The sequence below is a fragment of the Chinchilla lanigera genome, unplaced genomic scaffold, assembly GCF_000276665.1.
Source record: "Chinchilla lanigera isolate Chin_1 unplaced genomic scaffold, ChiLan1.0 scaffold00142, whole genome shotgun sequence".
NCBI classification, from domain to species: Eukaryota; Metazoa; Chordata; class Mammalia; order Rodentia; family Chinchillidae; genus Chinchilla; species Chinchilla lanigera.
In genome coordinates, this window is record NW_004955543.1 from 241,431 (window position 1) to 254,374 (window position 12,944).

Below are 12,944 nucleotides of genomic sequence, written 5' to 3' on the forward strand. Positions count from 1 at the left end.
AAAGTAAAATAAAATAAAAATCACAACCTCAAACAGCCAGTGATAATTTCCACTGGCTATTTGTTTATTTTTGTGGTTAGTACTGGGGAGTGAACCCAAGGCAGTCACAGTGAACTACACTCCCATCTCTCTCTTTTTTTTTTTTTGTCGTTTTGAGACAGGGTGTCGCTCTGCAGTTCAGGCTGGCCTTGAGGTCACTTTGTAGCCCATGCTCACAGTGATCCTCCTGCCTCAGCCTCCTGAGTGCTGGGATTACAGGAGTAGTCCACCACACCCGGCTGTCTCTTCATTTTTTATTGTGGATGGAATTTCAATAAGTCAATAAAATACCTAGGCTGGACTTGAACGTGCAGTCTTCCTGCCTCAGCCTCCCAGAGTGCTGGAATTACAGGTATGCACTGCCCCACCTGACTTTTGTTTTGTTTTCTTTTGTTTTTGAGACAGGGTCTTGCTATGCAGGTCAGGCTGGCCTTGAGCTCACTTTGTAGCCCAGGCTGATCTCAAACTGGCAATGATCCTCCTGCTTCAGCCTCCTGAGTGTTGGGATTACAGGAGTGTGCCACCATGTCCGGCCACACCTGGCTCTTTTTAAATATTATTTTTTTCCCCCTTGTTGTTAGTACCTATTAATTTTACAATACATTGTGTTTCAACTCATATTTTTGTTTGATTTTTAGAGACAAGGTTCTTGTTCTGTGGTTTAGGCTGGCCTTGAACTCACAGCATTCTTCCTGCCTCAGTCTCCCAGATGGGGGGATTACAGGCTTTGGCCAGCACCCCTGGGCAATTTGTATATTTTGATTAGATGCATCTCCCTTACCTCTCCCTCAGGAGGGTCAGTCTGGACTGGGATGCTCTTGTGGGTACAGGGACTGAGGCTGAGTAATCTCGAGGCTGCAGAAGGCGGGCACGGAGAGCAGGTAGTGGGACCTGAAAGTGTGAAGGAGAAGGGTAGCGAGGGGCTTGGGAGGAGAAGGCTGCTGGGACGAGGTGACGATCCCATAGCTCTTCTATCCAGTGCCGAAGTGAACAGGACAGAGGAGGGCCCAGTTCCTGCTTTGCCCGGATGAGGGGCTGGAGATTCCTGGGAGGCAGATTTTGGTTGTCACCGTGATAATAGTGCTTTGGCATTGAATTGACAGGGGCTTGATGCTGGGGGACAGCCCCACACCACCAGTACTTGAACAGTAATGTCATTTACTAAAAGGACGCCTTACGCCAGGCATGGTGGCACACACCTGTAATCCCAGCACTTGGGAGGCTGAGGCAGGAGGATCACTGTGAGCATGGGCTACAAAGTGACCTCAAGGCCAGCCTGAACTGCATAACAAGACCCTGTTCAAAAAGACTAAAATAAAATAAAATAAAAGGAAGCATCAGACCTAGGTGTGGTAGTGCACATCTGTAATCCCAACACTCTGGGAGGCTGAAATAGGAAGATCCCAAATTCCTGCCCAGCCTGGGCAATTTAGCAGTTTATCCAGATCCTTTCTCAAAAAGAATGTATTTCTTTATTTAGAGACAGAGTCTCAATATGTAGGCCAGGCTGGCCTCAAACTCTTGGCAGTCCTCTTGCCTCAGCCTCCTGAGTGCTAGGATTACAGGTGTGCACCACACATCCTGCCCTTTTTATTTTGAGGCAGGGTCTCGTTTAGTCCAGGCTGGCCTTGAACTTACTATGTAGTCCACACTGACCTCAATCTTGCAATCCTCCTGCCTCACCTCCTGAGTGCTGGATTACAGGCATGCATCAACACCCCAGCAGGAAATTTATCTTTTAAGTGCTTATTTTTTTCCAACCAGATTTTACTGGTACATTTTATTTTTTAATCAGATTTTATTAGTACATTTTAGATGTACATAATGATCACATTCATCATAGAGAATTTGTACATGTACGTGATATAATTTGATTTTTTTCCCATTCCCCTACCCTCACTTCAACTCCTCTCCTCCCCTTTTACAAAAGCTTTGTTTTCACTTTTTCCTACTTTACTCATTTTTAAGGTGCTTATTTTAATTATTTTTGTCTTTTTGAGACAGGGTTTCACTATGCAGTTCAGGCTGGACTTGAATTCACTTTGTAGCCCAGGATGGCCTCAAACTCACAGTGATCCTCCTGTCTCAGCCTTCCAAGTTAAGTGCTAATTTTAGTTTTTGTTTGGTTTTTTTTTGGTACTAGGAATCAAACTCAGGACCTTGTGCTTGCCAGGCAGCGCTGTGCTGATGGGCTACATCGCTGGCCCCAAAATGCTAATTTTAAAAAGACAGCTTGCAAATGCAGCAAGGTTGTCATCCCCTGGTGCAGAGTTAAAGAGGACAGAGGTGGAGGCAGAGAAAGATGGAAGAAGATGGAGAACAAAGACACAGAAGGCTCAGAACAATTTCATCTCGGTCCCTGTGTGACACCTGATAGTTCGGGGACCATTTCTCACAGAAATGGCCTTGGCTACACCATTTCCAAGTGGTGGCACCCAGGGCAAGTTACCTCAGCTTCCCTGGGCTTCAACCTCCCTGCCAGCAAAGTGGGGTAAGAGTTGTGCTCACCCCATGGGGGTCATCCTTGCATGTTAAATGGCTAAGAAGTGGAAGGCACTTGGGAACATCTGAGAAAACAATCAAATTAGGCATGTTGGCCAGGCATGGTGACACACACCTGTAATCCAAGCACTTTGAGAGGCTGAGGCGGCAAGATGACAAGTTCAAACCCAGCCTGGGTAAATTATTATTTATTTATTTATTTATTTTTGTCTTTTTGAGACAGGGTCTCGCTATGCAGTTCAGGCTGGCCTTGTGCTCACTTTGTAGCCCAGACTGGTCTCGAACTTGCAATGATCCTCCTGCCTCAGCCTCCTGAGTGTTGGGATTACAGGTGTGTGCCAGTACGTCCAGCAGCCTGGGTAATTTAGTGATTTAGCAAGACCCTGTCTCAAAATTAAATAAATAAATGAACAATAAAAAAAGGACTGGGCTGGACATGGTGGTGCATGCCTGTGATCCCAGTACTTGGGAATCTAAGGCAGGAGGAGTGCTGCAAGTTCAAGGCCAGCCTGGGATATATAAGGAGATCCTATCCCCAAAAACTAAAATAAAACAAAAAATAAAGGGGGGTCCTGGTGATGTACCTCAGCACAAAGGCCCTGGGGTTTAATCCCCAGTACCACTACTACTACCACTAAATAATAATAATAATTAATACAAAGACATGATTAGATGGGTGTGTTAACTGACATCCATAATTCCAGCTACTTGGGAGGCTGAGGGAAAAGGATTGCAAATGCAAGGCTAGTCTCGGCGATTTAGCACGGCCTTGTCTCAGAATTTTAAAAAGGGCTGAAGATGTGTCTCTGTGGTAAAGCACTTGCCTGGCATATGCAAGGCTCCATCCCAAGCACTACAGAAAAAAGATGTTATTAATTTTCATGCATTCCTTCCACACATTGCTACAGGTCTGGTTTGTGCTGGATGTTTTGCATAGCCTTGGCAGAGAGACTGTGCAGTGAGCAGTGTTGAAATGAGCAAATGCAATGGCTTTGTAAAAATGTATATTTACATTTTATACTTGTTCATTTAGTTTTGCGCTGCTGGGGATGCAATCTAGAGCTTCACACGTGCAAGCCCAGTGCTCTACCACTGAGATGCATCCACAGCCCACAGTGGCTTCTTACTGTCCTTTCGTGCCCCACCCCCCCGGTACTAGGAATCGAACTCATGATCTCACGCTTGCCAGGCAGGCACTATGCCACTGAGCTAATTCCCCAGCCCCTTACTGTCTTTTTTGTGGGGAGAGCAGAGTCTCACTAAATTGCCCAGACTCACCTCAAACTTGCCATCCTCCTGCTTCAGCCTCCTGAGTAGTTGGGATTACAGGCATGTGCCACCATGCCTGGCTCCACCGTGTTTCTGTTTTGCTTTGTTTTGTTGCTGTTTTGGGCTTGTTTTGTTTTGTTTTGAGACAGGGTCTCCCTGTGTAGTTCAGGCTGGCCTTGAACTCACTATGTAGTATAGACCGGCCTCAAATTCTTGGCAATCCTCCTGCCTCGACCTCCCGAATGCTGGGCTTATAGGCATGCACTACCATGCCTGGATCCACAGTGGTTTTTAAGGCCAAGTAGGAGCTCATCAACGGTTGGAAGGCATTACCAGCCTGGGGGTATGAAATACCTTGCTAAATTGCGGGTGCCCTAAGATGTGATGAGGGGCAAATGAGGTAGGAGGAGTTTGCAGCTGAAATAGGAGATAGGGCACAGAGCTTGGACATGGGAGAGGCTTTGGACTCACGGGCATGGCCTCTGAGGGGCTTGCGCTGGAGGCACGTTGGTCTGTTCAGAAAGCCAACCACGTAAGTCACACCCCAAACCTGCTCAGCACCCAGGCTGCTAGCCTGGACCTGAGAGCCTCCTGTCTCCACATGGCCTACCTCATGAATGGGGAAATGGAGGCACAGGGGGGCAGAGACTGACCTAGCACGCACTTGGGGAAATGTTTTGGCATCAAGTGGAAAAGCTAGAGATTCACACACGCACCCTGCTACCCAGCGTCTCCTCTCTGAAATTGTGCAGGTAGAAATGAGAAAGATCTGTGGCAGCAAGAGCCACAGACAGCCCCAGATGTGCTAGTGGAGATGCCTTCCTAGCATGAGACAATGCACAGCAACGACAAAGAGCAACTGCCACTACAGGCAAATAGGAGTCAGGGAGGGCACAAATGTGTGCTCCGTACCCCATCTCTCCTGGGCTTGCAGTCAGCTCTCTACAGCTGGCATGGTGGCACATGCCTGTAATCCCAGCACCAGGGAGGCTGAGACAGGAGGATCACTGTGAGTTCGAGGCCAGCCTGGGCTACATAGTGAATTCAAGGCCAGCCTAAACTATATAGCAAGACTCCCTGTCAAACAACAACAAAGTCCAAAAATGAAACAAGATGTTGTTTCAGCATTCATACATGCTACAACGTTTCTTTCTTTTAGAAAGGGGATGCTAAAGGAAGGGCATGGTGATGCAGGCCTATAATTCCAACACTCAGGAAGCTGAGGCAGGAGGATTGCCATGAGTTTGAGGCCAGCTTGGGCTTCATAGTGAGTTTAAGGGCAGCCCGAACTATATAGCTAGACCCTGTCTGAAAGAAAGAGGAAAGAAACAAAGAAACAAAGAAAGAAAGAAAGAGAAAAAAAAAAGAAAAAAAATTAGTTTTAGCTCAGCCTGAGAAATTGAGGGACTTATCAAAATCTTGTCTCAAAATTTTAAAAATTAATGTAAGGATTAAGGATAGGGACATAGCTCAGTAAGAAGGCCTTTGTTTCAATCCCAGTACTACAAAACAAATGAACGAACCAATAAATAAATGGCTGGAGATGTAGCTCTTTGTGAAAGCTCTGGGTCCAATCTCTGGTACTACAAAGAGGGAGCAAGCGAAAGAGTGAGAGAAATTGAGAAATGAATTAATTCATTAATGAATCTGGGAGGTAGAGGGAGGCAAAGACATTATGGGCCCGTGAGTCTTGGGCTTATACTGCACACTGTTCCAATGTCAGGGGTTCCACGTAAGGATGATTTCCCTGGGGCTCTGTAATTTATTTGATTGATTGACTGACTGATTGATTGATTGAGACAGGGTCTCACTATGTAGTACAGGCTGCCTTGAGTTCACTATGTAGCCCAGGCTGGCCTAGAACTCGCAGTGATCCTCCTGCCTCAGCCTCCCGAGTGCTGGGATTATAAGAATGTGACACCATGCTTCGTGAGATCTGTAGTTAAAAGGAAAAGCTGCTGCAGCAGCCCTTCCTGACTCGGCCATATGCCTCTGCCCCAGCCTACCTGAGTCCTTGGCGCAGGAAAGAGGCCAGAGGCACCATGACTGCCCCCCTGGCACCAGCTCTACAGAGGTGCCCAAGATGGCTCAGCTGTCTCACCACCAGCAGAAGGAGGCGGGCCTGAGGCCAGCAGGGCCTGAAAGAGTCATAAAGAGGAGGAAGGCTGGAACTGGTCAAGAAAATGGGATGAGCCAGTCGAGTGGAGAGCCTCAACCTGGAGGAGGGCTCAGGCCTGTCCCAGCGAGGCGGAGGCCAGGCCCACTGCAGGCCCCGAGGACTTGTTTCCCTTGTGGCTTTTTGCACTTCCTGTTCCCTTGCTCACTGCGGAAGTTCCTCTTCTTTACCCTGCACCCGGAGCCTAGGCAGAGAGGACAAGGACCGAAGAACCATGAGTGGGGGCCCTGTGGGAGGCAGGCCCGGGTCCCGAGCAGGAGCAGCTCAGCAGAACATTCCTTCCAGCCTCCTGCAGGACCATGAGAACCAGCGCCTCTTCGAGATGCTCGGCCGGAAATGCTTGGTGAGCTAGGACTCGATCTCCTGGCCCTCCTGGGCTCCCCCGCTTTCCTCCTCTTCCTCTCGGCTCCTCCTCTTCCCCATCCCTCCCTGTTCCTCCTCTTTTCATCCCTCCCTACTCCTTTCCCTCCCTTCAGCCCATCTCCTAGGACCCACTTACCACCGTCCCCCATACCAGGAAGATCTCCGAGTCTATTCGCCTTCCCTTTTGCTACAGCTCTACCTCCAGGCCCATGATTGCCATGGGCAAGAAAGGCCTAAGCCTGGCTCCTCGACCCTCAGGCTACCCTGAGTAGACGCCACTGACCCTGCTCTCCCCTCAGACACTGGCCACCGCAGTTGTTCAGCTGTACCTGGCCCTGCCCCCTGGAGCCCAGCACTGGACCATGGAACACTGTGGGGCCGTGTGCTTCGTGAAGGACAACCCGCAGAAGTCCTACTTCATCCGCCTTTATGGCCTTCAGGTAACCCTGTGGCCCACTGGACATGCAAGCCAGTTCCCCCACACATGGAGATCCACAACCTGAGCCCTCAGACAGATAGTGAATGCCAGAGCCCCAGAATCAAACAGCCATCGAGATCCAAACTGTGCCTTGCTTTTCTAGGTCTGAGACAACACACCCCAGGTCCCCATGGCAAGATCTCTCCACACCCAAACAGTAATAACTCCTAAGCCTAATCTGTTCCACAACTCAAAAAAGAAAAAGAAAGAAAGAAAACAAGGAGTACTGTAATTGTGCCTCAACCTCAGATCTGTTCTGAATTCAGCATTTTAAATGTACCTGGGACTGGAATTCTGAATTCTGAAATTTGAGCCTCCAGGTCCCACATCTAGAGTCCTGAAACTCCAAGCTAAGGCTCTCCTTACTACACCCTAGACATCTGACACCTAGGTCACCAACTTTTTGATGCTGAGTTGAAAATCTCCAGGTCAGACCCTGGGGCCCAAAACCTGGCCACCACACTAGGTGTGCCTCAGGGCCAGCGTGTCCCCACCCTGCCCTCTCCAGGCCGGCCGGCTGCTCTGGGAACAGGAGCTCTATTCACAGCTGGTCTACTTGGCCCCCACGAGCTTCTTCCACACCTTCGCTGGAGATGTAAGTGGCCCAGGCCCTTTGCGCCTCGATCGGGGTGTGAGGAGGAGAGAGGAAAGGTAGGGGGCCTGGCAGGCTGCTGACTCCCGGGCATGTGCAGGCCTGCCAGGTGGGGCTGAACTTTGCGGATGAGGGCGAGGCCCAGGCCTTCCAGGCCCTGGTGCAGGAGAAGATACAAAAAAGGAATCAGAGGCAAAGTGGAGGTGAGGAGGTTTGGGGGAGGACCGTGGTCGGGCACAGGTGAGCGTGTGCATGGGGAGCCGGAGAAGCCCTTCTTACGGCTCTGAATCCACCTGTCTAGCCACAGACAGAGGCCAGCTGCCGCCACCGCCAGTGCCAAGCAATGAAGGTGAGTCCTTTGGTGCAGATGTGGCAGTAAGGGCCTGGCCCAGAAACCTGTGGCTGGGTTATGACAGCTCCTGACCCATTCCATCTCCCCAGAGAGAAGAGGAGGGCTCCCACCTCTGCCCCCACATCCAGGTGGAGACCAAGGGGGTGAGTGGTGATTCTTTCCTGTGTCTCTCGATGGATGGGCTGGCGGAGACAGTGTGGAGGGATGGGTAGTTGGCAGGATGGGGGATGGGTGGTGGGTGGAAACACTGGCGGCGGACAGATGGCTAAGTGGAAGGATGAACTGATGGGCGATTGAAAGTATGAATAGATGTGTAGATGTATAGGTCGGTTATGGGTAGCTAGGTGTATGCGTATGTGGATAAATACATGGGTGGATGACCGAGCGAACGAACGGTGAATATATCACAGTATCCCAGCCAGTGAAGAAAGAAATGATTAAATGAATGATTGTGTGAGTAAATCATCTAACAAACTAATCAGTCACAAGTTGGAGAACAAATGAGTTAATACTGCAGTGATTAGCATGAGTGAATGAATAAATGAATGAATCCATGAATGCATGAGTGGTCTTTGGCATCTGCCCACTTCTCCACAGACCCTTAGACCCATCCCTCCATGGCCGTCAAACAGACTTCTCCAAAGCCTTCCAGCTTCTTGTCCTTGTGCTTTGGCTGGTGTGGGCGGGGAGGGAGTGGCCCACTCACCCTGTGTTCTCCACAGGCCCACCAGCTGGCCCCATGTCTCTGGGGCTACTCACAGTGGACATCCAGAACCCGGACATCACAAGTTCACGATACCGCGGGCTCCCAGCACCTGGGCCTGGTCCCGCTGACAAGAAACGCTCAGGGAAGAAGAAGATCAGCAAGGCTGATATTGGTGCGCCCAGTGGATTCAAGTGAGAGCTCTTCCCCTGTGGGCTCCTGGGGCTGGCAGGGCATACGAAAAGGCGGACAACTGGGTGATGGGAGGGCGGTCAGATCGGTGGGCGGGCGAGTGGACAGATGAATGGGTGAGAGTGAATGAGTGGGTGGAAGTAGGGGGTTGAATGGGTAAGAAAATGAGCTGGTGGATGGAAAGGAAGGCACAGGGGTAGAGGGGTGGACAGATGGACTGTGTGAAATCAGACTGGTGGACAAGTGCGTAAACAGATGCGTGTGAGCTGCTGGGCGGGGCGATGGGTGTATGGGCAGCGCAGCAGTCTGTGAAAGGATAGGTGAACAAAAATTGGGTGGTAGATGACGGCAAGAGGGACAGATGAACACACTGGGGCCACAGGTTTCGGGGCCTTCTAGTCCCGTAGGTGCTCCCACTCATTGCCTCCTTTGCACTCAGGCCTTGGTTCAGCTCCTGAGACCCTGGGCAGGAGAGGGCAGGGGCTTTGTTAGGAAGGGAGGCTAGTGGGGTTCACTGGAGTCCCCTCCCCTCCTCCAGACATGTCAGCCATGTGGGCTGGGACCCCCAGAATGGATTTGATGTGAGTAGCCCCAAGGGCCCCTGCACCCCGTCCACCTTCATCCGGCCCTTCCACAGGTCACCGCTCAGACTGCACCCCAGACCCTGCCTTTCCCTCTCAGCCCCCGCTCTGAGCCTCCATCCACCACCCCCGCCTGGCCTTTTTTGTCCCGGGCAGGTGAACAACCTAGACCCAGATCTTCGGAGCCTCTTCTCCAGGGCAGGAATCAGCGAGGCCCAGCTCACCGATGCGGAGACCTCCAAACTCATCTACGACTTCATCGAGGACCAGGGCGGGCTGGAGGCGGTGCGGCAGGAGATGAGGCGGCAGGGTGAGCCCCGCTCTCCTTTGGCGGCCCCAGTGCCAATGCCGCGGAGACACACTGAAGTCCCTCGGTGTTCATGGAAAGCCCCAGGCTGCTCAGCGGGAAAGGACAGTGCTCACGGCTGTGTGTTGTTTTCCTCCCACAGAGCCACTTCCACCACCCCCACCGCCATGCCGAGGAGGGACCCAGCCCACCCGGCCCCCTGTTGTGGGGGGTAACAAGGGTCGTTCTGGCCCCCTGCCCCCTGTACCCATGGGGGCTGCCCCGCCCCCACCGACTCCCCGGGGACCGCCTCTCCCAGGCCGAGGGGGCCCTCCACCACCACCCCCTCCGGCCACTGGACGTTCTAGCCAACCGCCCCCTCCACCCCCTGGAGCCGGGGGGCCACCTGTGCCACCTCCACCACCACCACCGCCACCACCAACCAGCACCGGGGTTGGGCCAGTGCCTCCCCCACCCCCTCCCAGTCTAGGGTCTGGGGGAGGCCTGGCCCCTGGTGGGGGCCGGGGGGCACTTTTGGATCAAATCCGTCAGGGAATTCAGCTGAACAAGGTAAGGATGGGCAGGTGGAGAATTGGGGGTCTGTGACTCTGGGATGTTCTGTGCAAGTCATGATATTGAGGGGCTGAGGCCAAGACTGATGGGGGTGTCATGCTTTGGGAGTTCAGTGGTAGGGTTGGGAGATTTGTGGGGAGCCTTGCCGGAGATAGGAGTGTGTGAATGCACAAATGCTCTTCTGGCAAGCCTGACCCCTCTGCACCCAACCCTGCTCACTGCAGACCCCTGGAGCCATCGAGAGCTCAGCCGTGCAGCCCCCACCTCAGAGCTCAGATGGGCTGGTGGGTGCGCTCATGCACGTGATGCAGAAGAGAAGCCGCGTCATCCACTCCTCTGGTGAGTCTGTCCTGCTGGGACCTGCGCTGGTCCCGAACAAGAGCCCTGGCTGAAAACACCGAGTGCCACTACCTGCTGCACACTCGCCTGGCATACCCTTTTTCACAGTGTTAACATTATTGTGTGACAGTAATTTATATAGTCTAACAATAATAACATTAATGCCAAGGTATGCCCACAATAGTAACATTAACCCTTTATGTTTGGTACTATTAACATTAGACCACCGTGTCAGGATAGTTATTTATAAAGAACCCTATCTTGGTTTTTTTTTTTTTTTTTTGTCTTTTTGAGACAGGATCTCATGCAGTTCAGGCTGGCCTTGAGCTCACTTTGTAGCCCAGGCTACAAAGTAGCCCAAGGTCTCAAACTCACAACGATCCTCCTGCCTCAGCCTCCTGAGTGCTGGGATTACAGGCATGCGCCATCATACCAGGCTTGTTCTTGTTTTTAGAGACAGGGTCTTGCTCTGTACTTCAGGCTGGCCTTGAACTCACTATGTAGCTCAGGCCGACCTTGAACTCATAGCAATTCTGCCTCACCTTCCCAAGGGTTGGGATTATAGGCATGCACTACTGTGCCTGGCTAAAGAACCCTATCTTTGACAATAATATTAACTTTGTTTTTGGTACTGGAGAGTGAATCTATGTCCTTTGTACTGAGCTACATCCCTAGCCCTTTTGTAAATTTTTTATTTTCAGACAGGGTCTTAATATGTCACTCAGTTGCCCAGGCTGGCTTCAAACTCACAGTGATCCTTCTGCCTCAGCCTCTTGAGTGCTGGGCTTATAGGCTGTGCTACCACACCCGGCTACATTAACTTGTTATGTGATAGTAATATTATAACACAGTCTTTTTATAATAATGTTAATATTAATCTCCTAATGTACCAACAATATCAACTCATTACATGATTTAATATTAATCTCAACCTATTATGTTACAATAATATAATTAACTCCTACTTCGACAATAATATTACCATTAACCCCACAGTGTGTCCATAAGATTAACATCAACCCATTACATGACAATGTTATTAACAAATCTCATCTTTTTATTTATTTGCTTGTCTTTTTGAGACAGGGTTTCTCTATGTAGTTCAGGCTGGCCTTAAACTCATCTGTAGCCCAGGCTGGCCTCGAACTCATGGGGATCCTCAGGTCACAGCCTCCTGAGTGCTGGGATTAGAGGCGTGCGCCACCACGCCTGGCCAGACCCAGGCCTATCTTGCCCCCGCTCTCCCTCTAGTGGGAGGCTTCAGCCTCCCAGGCTGAGTCTTCACCCACTAAGGACTCCCACCCCTCCCACCCATTCTGAGTTGCCTCCACATCTTTCTCCAGATGAAGGAGAGGACCAGGCCGGCGATGAGGATGAAGATGACGAATGGGATGACTGAGCTACACCTGGGCTCCTCCCCGCAGGCCAGTGGCTCCCACTGCGCTTGCTTCGCATCCGCTCCTGCAGCTTCCGGGCCCCACCTCCAGTGCTGTCATCTGCGGCTGCTCCCCATACTCACCCAAGCAGTGCTGGGGGCCCTTTTTATACATTTCCCAGTTGTCTTCATGCAAGGATTTTAAAACAGAAATAAAATAATTGTCCTTTTGTCTCTAAGTCTGGGTTTGCTTACATTGCAAGTGTGGAAATTTGGGGTCCTTTACCCCTAAAGTCCCTTTTATTCATTTATCCCTTTTTATTTAGCCTTACATGTATATGTTCACTCACTCATTCATTCATTCCTTTATGCTCTAAGTCATTTAGCTTTTCTTTCTTTCTTTTGGGGTCATGCTATGTTGCCCAAGCGGGACTTGAACTCCCAGGCTCAATCATTTCCACAAGCATTTCCTACCAGGTACTATTTCAGGGGGTAGGATGGAATGGACATTCTAGGGGGAGGGACAGACAAGGAACAAGAAATCAAAGATAGTGAGCTGGGCATGGTGGTGCACCTGTGATGTCAGCGCTTGGGAGGCTGAGGCAGGAGGATTGCGGAGAGTTCAAGGCCAGCCTGGACTACATAGCAGCAAACAAAAACAAACAAACAAAGATAGCTACAGCTCATGGTAAATGCTATGGAGTGCTGAGGCAGAGATAAAGGGGCAACAACATTCCAATGGAGCAGTCACGGAAGGGCCACTTGGGGGAGGTGACAGATGTGCTGGACCTAAAGAGAGATGTGTTGGCCAGGGGAGCAGCCAGTACAAAGGCCCTAAAAGCTTGGCATGGGCTGGCAGTGTAGATCAGCAGTACAGTGCTTGCCCAGCATGTGACAGGCCCTGGGTTCCATCCCAAGTACCACACACAAAGCACCTGGCATGAAGCCAAGAGTGGTGACTGAGTGAAAGAGTCATTTATTCACATGCATATGTTAAGTATTTTTTGAGTGGACACCGTACAAGATCAAGTGCACGCTCAATGGTCAGACCTCCCTACTCTTTATGCGACGCAGGACTTGATGGGCAGGATATCCCTCTCGATTGCAAAAGTCAGCTCTGCCCA

General features: G+C 50.8%; 1 protein-coding gene across 1 annotated transcript; it reads left to right on the forward strand.

The window, feature by feature from the left end:
- The first annotated feature begins 2,187 nt into the window (after window positions 1-2,187).
- Window positions 2,188-12,059, forward strand: Was (Wiskott-Aldrich syndrome). Its single transcript, XM_005411273.2, has 13 exons — window positions 2,188-2,530; window positions 5,812-6,329; window positions 6,649-6,789; window positions 7,336-7,422; window positions 7,520-7,622; window positions 7,721-7,768; window positions 7,861-7,914; window positions 8,494-8,668; window positions 9,205-9,247; window positions 9,404-9,557; window positions 9,697-10,103; window positions 10,331-10,445; window positions 11,789-12,059. Exons 2-13 carry the CDS (start codon window positions 6,201-6,203, stop codon window positions 11,842-11,844), a joined length of 1,512 nt encoding a protein of 503 aa, XP_005411330.1. The 5' UTR covers window positions 2,188-2,530; window positions 5,812-6,200; the 3' UTR covers window positions 11,845-12,059.
- Window positions 12,060-12,944: the final 885 nt, after the last annotated feature.

What these genes read in the sequence shown, in the direction of transcription:
- Was (XM_005411273.2), top strand. Translation starts at nt 6,201, where the DNA reads ATGAGTGGGGGCCCTGTGGGAGGCAGGCCCGGGTCCCGAGCAGGAGCA. An exon ending in TCCACACCTTCGCTGGAGAT is followed by an intron (nt 7,423 to 7,519) that starts GTAAGTGGCCCA and finishes GGGCATGTGCAG; the next exon opens with GCCTGCCAGGTGGGGCTGAA. An exon ending in ACCCCCAGAATGGATTTGAT is followed by an intron (nt 9,248 to 9,403) that starts GTGAGTAGCCCC and finishes TGTCCCGGGCAG; the next exon opens with GTGAACAACCTAGACCCAGA.